Here is a 10,206-nt window from a genome sequence, read left to right on the forward strand (position 1 = left end):
ACATAAAAATTTGACTCTTTTGATGTTTCTATTGGTATGAAAATTCCGTTTTTTTAGAGTTTCAGTTGCTATTGAGCCGGGTCGCTCCATACTTACAGTTCGTTACCACGAACTGTTTGATATTGCGTCAGCCTATTTTTTCCCTTTGGCCGTTAAGGATAGGTAATACAAAATAATAAGGATAGGATACTTTTGCTGTTGAGTATTGATGAATTTCTTATTGCTAAACGACAAAGAGTCGTACAGACTCCCTGCATAAATCATACGAAAGAGCAGAAAAATTATGCTATATGGCAGATGATCTACAAATTTGGTTTCTTGCGGTATAGGAAAATTTCCTGCTCTGATGTCATGAGCAATTTTTTATATGCATTTTCTTGCGTTTTACGTTTCGGGCAGAAATTCCGGGGCGATTGGATTCAAACCCAGAACGTCCCCCCTGGATGTGGCTTTGTACAGTATACCTGTTCTAATGGCTAATTCTTGAATTTCTTTAAAAAAAATATTTATGGCAACCAACCAACACACTTCATCCAATTAACACCGTGATAAGTGACAAAATCAATGGTAAGCTTAAAAAACATGCGTAAAAAGTTTTATCTCAACGCCTACTTATGTTAGCAGCCTAACGTAGGGGCAATAAAGCTATACGAAAGAGTGCATATACGCACTTTGCCATTGTTCCTATAGTCTAACTAATTAAAAAAACTCGTATAAAAAATTCTTTGCTTTTTATAATTTCATCGCGGCTCGGTAAACAAAATTTTTGAACCAGTCCCGAGTCACAACCTACGCTAAGGGAAATGCTGCGCTAGGTTTTTATTTTTTAGAAATAGCATTCTAGGAAATTTTGAAAAGTGCGTTTATTCAAAGTCAGAACGGATTGGAACTCCTACTTTTACCTTTTATAAATTTGTCACATTCTACACTTAATATTAGCCTCAAGAGCTTTCCCTTAATCTAGTTCCATTTAGTAAATCTTGTTCTCTTGCCTTCTCTCTTGCAGCTCTTCTTTTTTCTGTCACTTCCTCGCAAGTAAATTCTTGGTAATATTCTATCGGAATATTATAAGACTGTTTGCCAAGTACAAAACCAATACCAAGTATTGACACCAAAGTCAATGAACTTAAGATAAGACATGGAATCGTTTGGGCTCTTATAAAATCACCGTGCACAACTACAATGAAAAACTGTGCTAATGTGAGCAAAATCTTAATAATGTGAAATATGAAAGACGCCAGTGGTGTTGGATATATTTTCTCAAGGGCATGGGTTCGGGGAAGAGAGTCCCACATGAGTTTGGGTATGGTCTTAAAGAAGATGATAATGCATATATGGTATTTAGTCACCACAAGAATCCTTGATTTTACCTCCTTCCAGTAAACAACGGCGTGTAAAACCCATCTACTGACGGTCATGAGTAACATCATTGCCCAAGCTGGTGTGGGTTCATCCCTAAATTCACACAAATAAATTGCTGTTATTGTTGTGTTCACACTGTAGCACAGAATATGCTCAATATATTTCAATATTTTTTGTTTCAATGGAGGTTTGGGAAGTCCTAAGGTTTGTCTCTCAGCTAAATTCTTCATTAGTATTGTGTAGGGTACAGTCAGAGCTGATAAGAACTCTAAGTAGACCGCTTCGTTTCCTTGTATATGCTCATAAGCACGCAAAATATGGATAATTTGAACTAAAGTAACTTGAACAAATAATTCAGTTTGTACTTTTCTGTAAATTCTTTCCCCTTTATCGATTTCATATTGTCTTTCATACTTAAATTCTTTCATTGCTGTGCAAATCATGTATGAAGTATCAATAAGCTGAGAGACAGATGGCGCTATAAGTCCAACTGTTACTAGTAGCCCTTTAAGCATAAAGCTTCGTTTGAAAACTTCTGACTTGTAATTAACTTCTTTATATGTATCAACGGCGTATTGGAGGTTGGTACACGATCTCCAAAATATTATGAAGAAGGGGATGTAACACAATGGCAGACCAATGAAATATCCTTCATCATAATAAAAACCTAAGAGGGTTTCCATTTCAGAATATATAAGATAAGAATGAATAATGATGAAAATGATGCAACCACCCAAGCTACTCCAAGTTGGCTCTGGCGGCTGTAAAATTTTGTCGATTCTTTCTTGAAATATTTTCCAGCCATCGGAAATAAGTCGCAGGGCTTCGAACATATGAGTACCATCGATTCGACCATTTTCAACTGCACTATTCACCGCAGTGAACACTTGTACCCTAGTCATAACGGCTCATTGATTCACTTAAATTGTCACTAAATCAATGGAAACTTTTTAAAGATGAAATTGTAGAAAACACTTTAGCATGACAAAATATTAGTTATTGTTCTTCTTTCTTGTAGGCACCCTCTAGCACAGTGCTAATATGAATCTAAAAAGAAAAAAGTTCTCTTTGAAGTGTTTCAAAATGATGTGACAGTTAATTAAATATCATGAATATGTTTCGACACTTGGGATTCCTGGTTAGGTAAAAAATACATTTAAAAAGTAGAGCGGTTGGCCGCATTGTTTATGTAAATTTCTGGGTTTGAAAACGGACGAATTATAAACTTATTTTACGGATCAAATATTTATTTTTACAAATAAATTATTTTTATTTAGGATTCACTGAACTGCACAAGGAATACAACTGTGACATCAACTTTGTGGGAAAAGGATAGGAAATTTTGGTACTTATCAATTATAGCAACAACACTCAAAAAGTGAAGTTAGGTTAATCCTAATGAAAAATAAGAAAACATGATGAAAATATAATACTTTAGAAACAAGTTTGGGACACAGATTTGCAGATTAGGGTTGAGGAGGGACAAGTATAGCGGGTCTGCATGCAAAATGTGTTAGTCATAATTATTCTGCAGATTATGAAATAAGAATTGTTTTCTAACTTCACGCTGTACAAATACTTTACCCCCCTCCTAATGAGCAAATATATAGCCCAAGTTATTTAAGTGCATGTATTCTGTCACCCACCACTTGTTTTACACTGAGCGCAAGCCAATTGTCTTGTAAAACAGACAGATGAAACCGGTTTGTTCTCGAGTTTTGCTCAGCGTAATTCTTGAGTGTTGTTGCTATTAGTACCGTAAAATTTCTCCTAGGACTAAAAGTAAAATCCTTCAAACTGCTTTCTTTGTGGTTAATCTATTTTATTATAAAGATAGAAAAGAAAAATAATAAATTTACTTTTATTTAGAACCATACCTATTGTCAAAACTGCCCAGCCAACCAACGAATCCCAGTCTAGCAGCTCTACAATTGAGCACCTAAAAACGAAACTACTTATTGTTCTTCACTTCACATAACTCCCTCTCCCCCTCCCACCGAAAAAAAATCAGTTACCAGATCAGGGGCGGATCCATGGGGGCAAGGGGGTGTGCGCCCCCTATTGTAGTCTAAAGTAGTGTAATTTCCTTAATTATCTCAAGTTTGCGTTAATTAAACTTGCTCCTAACGTAAGTTTATCGGATCAACCTATTTTTCACTCCTCCTCCCCCTAATTTTTTTATCGGATCAACTTATTTTGGCCCCCCCCTAAAAAAAATCCTGGATCCACCCCTGTGCCAGATAAATCTCCTTGAGAATGTTTGCAAACCTTGAATCTCCCTACCCACTTATTTCCCAGTCTATAAATCATAATCCACATAACTTTTGACCATATCTACACATAGCTCTTCGGAATAGAAAGCTTCATAGAACACCACCTATACATCTTCACTTAGATAATTACACACAAGAGGGGATATTAGAAGGAAGCCAAGAGATACGTCTTTCTAGTTTTCAAGAGGTAACATCTCAAACCCCCTCTAAGAATCATCCGACCTAAACCAGTAGCACATTTCTGAGGAACAATTTTACAGATTGAAACCTGGATCAAAGACAAAAACAATCAGTCCTTATTGAATGGCTCTTTCTTTTTGGAGTAGCAGGGGATGTTGAGTTTCTCCAACCCAAAGAGAAGAAGAGTCAACCGGGTTTGATTTATTGTTCAAGCGACTAACACTTCTTTTGAACTTCAATTAGCTGGAACACATTACAGGACATTTTTAATATTTCAGTAGGTTGTATAAACTTTAGCAAAATCCAAAACTCCCATTCTTCGAGATATTAAAAAAAAAGTGCAAATTCCTATGTGCAGCTCTAATTCTTCCCCACTAGTTTTAAATACAACTTGGGTTTTGCTTCTTCTCTGAAAGAAAATCTAGACAAAAAATATTATCTCAATACAAAAAAAAAATTGTGTAGCAGGATTCACAGCGCCAGCGAAAAGTTATAGGCAGCCAGTCTTGGCAGTTACCATAATAAACTTAAATCATCGTATACGGCGACTTAAATTCTTGAAAGAGCTTTAAAGATAGCGTTATGAGATCACTTCTCTTAGGAGCTTGTCCCACATGGCAACGGATGAAACTATCTGATAGACGATTCTGGCTATAAGCTTTCTGGGAAAGGTAATCAGTGCCAGCTAGGTTATTTTGAGTACACTCTCGTCACCTCAATTTTGGCAGGGATCTTAATCGAGATCTGTTCAGATGGAAGGGTGGGAGTTAAAAAGTTATGCTTATGAAATACTGGCATAACTTCCCCATCAGGTCGCTTCTGAAGCGTTGAAGATGTATAGCGAGATGATTGCTAAGGAGTCAATACCTTTTGGTTTGATTTTGCATATCCTCGAGTCAAGTTCTATGGGTCTTGATTGCCGCAGTAACAAAAGACAAAGATACATAATTAGGAGTCTATCAACAGTTCGTGGTAACGAACTTTAAGAAAGGAGCGACGTGGCTCAATAGTAACCGAAACTCTAAAAAATGGAATTTTGATATCAATAGATACATCAAAAGAATCAGATTTTTATGCTAATTTCAAATATATAAGTTTCATTAAGTTTAATCTCAACTCGTCAAAGGTTACAAGCCAGAGAAAATTTTCTTTATTTTCGAAAAAAAGGAGAAACACCTCCTAAAAGCCATGGGATCTTAGTGAAAATCACACCATCAGATTCAATAAATCAGAAAATCCTATTGTTGTGGTTTCAGGCTTATATTTGCAAAAATGTTGAATTTTGTATTTTTTCCACAAGAAAGATCACAGATGCGTGCTTATTTGTTTATTTGTTTGTTGTTTTTTTCCCAGGGGTGATCGTATCGGCCCACTGGTCCTAAAATATCGTGAGAGGGCTTCTTCAAACTCAAATTAAAAGCTCTAATGCCTTTTTAAGTGACCAAAAAGATTGGCAAGCAGCTAGGCCCCCTCCCCGCCCCTTTTTGCCCAAAATCGTCCAATAAAAATTTTGAGATACCCATTTTGTTCATCATAGTTGAAAGGCGCAATAACTATGCCCTTGGATATAACATGACCCCTCACCACAGCCCCAGAGGAAAGGTCTTTAAGTTATGAAGTTACCCATTGTTTACGCATGGTATTTGTTATTGATAAGCTGCATACATTTTAGGGTGGGAAGACAGATTTTCTGTAGAGTTTTTTTTCACGGGGGAACTTTCCATGGGGAGGGAAGTTTCCAGGGGGTGAACTTGTCAAAAAATTATACACTGGGAGAATTTGCCAGAATTCCTACACAATTTTTTTGATTTCTTGCTTTCTCTTTTCCATCTCATTTCACGCATGGAGTTATTAAGGGTAATTACCTGGGTAAATTGTCACCGGGATAGAATTGTCTAGAGGATATATCCATGGGAAGGATATTTCTCCGTGGAGGTGTTGCCGGATTTTCTGGCATTATTTAAAAAATGATCAGAAATTAAATAAAAAAACAAGTTTTTTCAACTGGAATTAAGGGGCGACATTAAAACTTAAAACGATCAAAAATTATTACGTAAATGAAGGGGATTGCTTCCTCCTCAACACGTTGCTCTTTTCGATAAAGTTTGAATTTTTCCCCAATTCTTTAAGAACGGCTTCCGAAACACTATGTTCGTATAATTGGAACAACAAAAATCTTTTTTCAAAAGTACTAAAAACTGTAGCGTAAAGAACGAGGTGTTGAGGAGGAGGCAACCACTTTCATATACGTTATAATTTCTGTTCGTTTTAAGTTTTAATGTTACTCCTTACTTCCAGTTGACAAAACTTTTGTTTTTTTTTATTTAATTGCAGGTAGTGTCCAATGCAGCATGCAGCGATAGCTAGCAACCTAGTAAGAGACGATCACGTCAAATGCTAAGAAATATAATAACCCATAACTCCAAAAAAAAGAGTCAGATCAAAACAAAAAGTATACCATTAGAACCACCTTGTCCGATACCCATATACAAGAAACTTACCGTTCCTTGGCTTGAACAACAGGTGAAATATATTGGCTTGAAAATCAAGAAATGTGGCAGTTACTACGATATTCTGTATAAACGGCATCTTTTTCTTTTTTTCTCTTTTTTTATTTTCACAAATAGCTTTGCACTGGAACATCGCTGACAGTTGTTTAATGGCTCATTTTAAATGAAATTGATAAGGTTAAAAACCTTTAGTAATTAAAACAAATTGCTTTTAAAATACATTTGACTTTTCCAGTAAAAACTGCCTTTTTACGGCCAATTTTGATGAATGCCAGCTATCCTAACCGCTAGTTACAAGCACGAATTACATTGTAAGGCTATTGGAGAGCCCAAATAAAGGGTTTTCGAAGATTTATAACTGACCATGTCCACAGGACTTGGAAGACAATTGGGCAACTGAGATTGTTCTTATTATATGAGCTTTGCCTACTGGGAAAGTCTACTGGAATTGCAATGGGGATGATCAATATTTTCGAATTGACTCATGACGGACAATGTCCACTGGACGTGTATGCGAAACGGGGAATGAATTTGCCTGGATTCACAGGCGAACAGAAGCCTAATAAGCTCGCCCGCTTAGAGTTTCAGGCGGCCTACCGTGTTTCAGGATTGACACATGACCCACAAGTCCTCTCTGTTTAGGGAGAGGGGGGACTGACCAGAATTTTTTTTTCGATCTGTCCAAAACTTCTTGCAATACAGGCCTCTGTGGAACTTAAACCCTATTCGGAGTGAACTAGCAAGATAATCAGAGGACACTATGTGTATCCAAGTTATCAAAATAGCATTTCTACCTGATTTTGTGAACAGCTTAGGGATCAAGTTTAAATTTCTAGGTAGTATTGCAGAGGCTAAATGAACCTCAAATTTTAACTTGGAAGAAGGATTAGAAGGAGTCCTATCTTTTTGTGTCTTCTCTAAGGGCTTTACGCTCAAAGAACGTCAATTGGGGGAGGGGGAACATTTGCGCTCTTTTGAACATTCGCCCTCTTGAATGTTCAGTCTTTTTTTAGAAAATGTTTTGTTTTTTTGTTTTTTTTTTATTGTAATTTGCCTTTTTTGTATTTTCACGGAAAAATTGAAAAAGAAAAACAACAAAATTACCCCCCCCCCTCCTCTATAATTTTAGAAAATGGACGCCACTGTTTATTCTATGAAACCCTGTAGAACTTCAAGAATATTTGAAGCCTTCAGGTAAACAAGGTAATAATTGAAGTCTCCTGATAAACCAAAAGACACTAAGTGAACCCAGCTTTGGAAAATGACGCGTCTATAACTGGTACATTCATAGGAGTCTTTTTCATTTGGGGTGGGGGGAAAATAAATAAAAAAAACAGGAAAATTTGAATGAGATGTTCCCAGACACTCCAGAAAACTTAAAATTTCTGAGAATACTTGAGGACCTCCCCCTTGTTGTGTACGTCCCCGATCTGAATATCTCAAGAACAGCTCTGTTGATTGAGTTGCAACTTTCTGGAGGGACGGGTTGGAACAATGGGATTTCAAATTTTGTGTTTATGAATATTTTATGGGGCGAGCAGGCTTAAAAACTTTCCTCCTCGATTTTCCTAGACCTTTGTACGATATTAACTCCTGTGAGACTTTTTCCACGGTGGAGTAGCAAAATAAATCAAAAGACATTACCTTTGGGAGAGAGAATGAGAGGCCAGTTTCTTTTGTCTAAGAAATATTTTTTCACCCATAATGGACCTAAAACGTTTCTAACCGATTGGTCGCAGACTTTGTTTCGTCCTAGACCAATAGAAATCATTGGAAGAGGTTGACGTCTATTCAGGAAAAAGAATTCAAAGCTAATTCGCATCAATTTGTGATGGCCAAAAATGGTCAGACCAAAATATTGCAGAGGACGTATTCTGAAAACTCGAGTGTGCATAAGGTTTTCTGACTCTCAGATATGCTTTCAGCAATACACCCATGGGAAACTCTAAGAAATCTTGCCTTAACAAACGACCTATAAGTTCCAAGATGATCGGACAACCAAGACCAAACAGGTATGGCCCTTTCTAATAAAATATGTCTTTGAACAATGGGGCAAGTCACATAATTTAGGGTCATTGCCTTTGGGGCCCTGTAGGTCTTTTCAACCCAAGACCATATTTATTAAGCCTTTTGATCGTTTTGAACAGTGGATCAAAATCTCAAATTTTTGATCCAATACCGTGGGGGCTTTTGGAGTTTCTCAGGAGAAAAAGGGCAGCTCGGGGGGGGGGGGGTCTGGTTACCCTCCAATTACTTTAGGCTCTTAAAAAGGGCTCCAGAGTTTTTAATTCTTGATCAAACCATTCTACAACCAACGCCTTCCATAAAAAGCAGTCAGGGAAAAATAACACATGTAAGGCAAATGTAGAAATATTGAAGGGTCGAAAAGAACAGAGATTAATCACTGCTGAAGAAACAAAACTAAAGCATTGTCCTCGCAACACTCTTGCCACCAAAGCCGATCAAAGGATACTGCGACCCATCATGTTGCTCGAACAACGTAAATCTAGTTTTTTAATAAACCAGAGACGAAATATTAGAAAATTGTCAATCGGTAAGTCAAACCATGTCTAATTTGGCCTATTACAGCCTATCACATCGTTAAATACCCTTAAACATTAGGCTTTGTCAAAGGTCACATCCAGGCGGGCTAAAAGGGTTTGAGCCCCCCGCCCCCCCCCCCCGAAATTTCTGTCCAACTTGTAAAACGCAACAAATATAAGTATAAACAGATTTTTGATGTGTGTTTTTTAAATCTGTTTCGTACCCCCTCCCCCCAAAAAATATATTCCCCTAAACAAAAAAACTTGAATACGGCCCTGGCTTTGCCAAAAAAAAGAAAGAAAAAGTGGCTTATATTCATAAAATCCTGGGAAAAACTGAACATAATAGGAACAAAATTTGTCCTTCACCTTGTCAACTAGCGATTTTGCAGCCACCATTTTTGTAGACTGAAAATTAAACCCATACGCCTAATTACTTTGAATATTTAGTAGGTTAAATCACAGGTGTTTTAAACTGGTGTAGAAATACTAGTATAATTTTGGCTTCAATAATAAGCTAATGAGAAGAGAGAACATTAGAAGAAAAAAACATTATTTCATTTGTGGTTTCCCTTGAATAATTATTAAGTTCAAGAAACAGGCGTATTTTCAAATCCTTCAGAGCAACAATTTTTTTTTAACAAAAAGACGTTTCTTGGCAGGAGACATATGGACACGTGTCACAGCTCGGAGAGACTAAAACCCCTCGTCCCTCTAAAATCTGCAAAAGTCAGTGCGAAAATACTCCACCATTTAGTTAGTCAGCATCCTCCTGTTCTAAGAAGATATCTGGGGAATGTTGAACTAACCAAATGCACCAGCTGCATGTTACTAGTGTTGCTACTATTACTACTGTTACGACTATTACCTCAACTGAGACTAAGGGAATTAAAGTAAAACTTTCAGGGAATATTTACGAAGATGTTGAACTAAATCCAAACAAAATTTATACATTTAGCTTTCCAAAAGGATGTGTGAGCAATTTCTCAGGAATAGCTTAGAGCATTAAGTTGAAACTGTTAGGACGTGTTGAGAGAGATGTTAAGCATTCTGCGCATACTGATACTACTACTACTGCTGCTACTTCGGCTACTATTATTATGACCACTACTACTGAGGTTAAGGGTTGGAAGGAGGAACTTTCAGGGAATGTTTAGGATGATCTTGAACTAATTAAAACACACTCTGTGCATGAGTAGAATAGATCTATGCAGTTCTATGGGCCCCCCGTACAAACAGGTTTTTCTAGTAGTTGCAGGTCAACACACTCTTTGCCAAGAGGAACGTGTATAACTTGATTGGCGATTAGGATTTGAATATAAGGAATGGTTTTCACTA

The 10,206-nt window shown here is 37.0% G+C and overlaps 1 protein-coding gene across 3 annotated transcripts in view; it reads right to left on the minus strand.

Moving 5' to 3' along the window:
• Positions 1–290: 290 nt before the first annotated feature.
• The window catches only part of LOC148940115 (uncharacterized), a 49,958-nt gene continuing 40,042 nt past the window's right edge, over positions 291–10,206 (minus strand). For all 3 annotated transcript variants that reach the window (XM_089105915.1, XM_089105917.1, XM_089105916.1), the window contains exon 2: positions 291–2,409. In XM_089105915.1, the coding sequence (XP_088962041.1) occupies positions 942–2,264 (1,323 nt within the window). In that variant the 5' untranslated portion in view covers positions 2,265–2,409 and the 3' untranslated portion in view covers positions 291–941. The remainder of the gene's footprint in view (positions 2,410–10,206) is intronic.

The sequence above is a fragment of the Artemia sp. Qi Xiang Cuo genome, chromosome 20, assembly GCF_049724085.1.
Source record: "Artemia sp. Qi Xiang Cuo chromosome 20, ASM4972408v1, whole genome shotgun sequence".
NCBI classification, from domain to species: Eukaryota; Metazoa; Arthropoda; class Branchiopoda; order Anostraca; family Artemiidae; genus Artemia; species Artemia sp. Qi Xiang Cuo.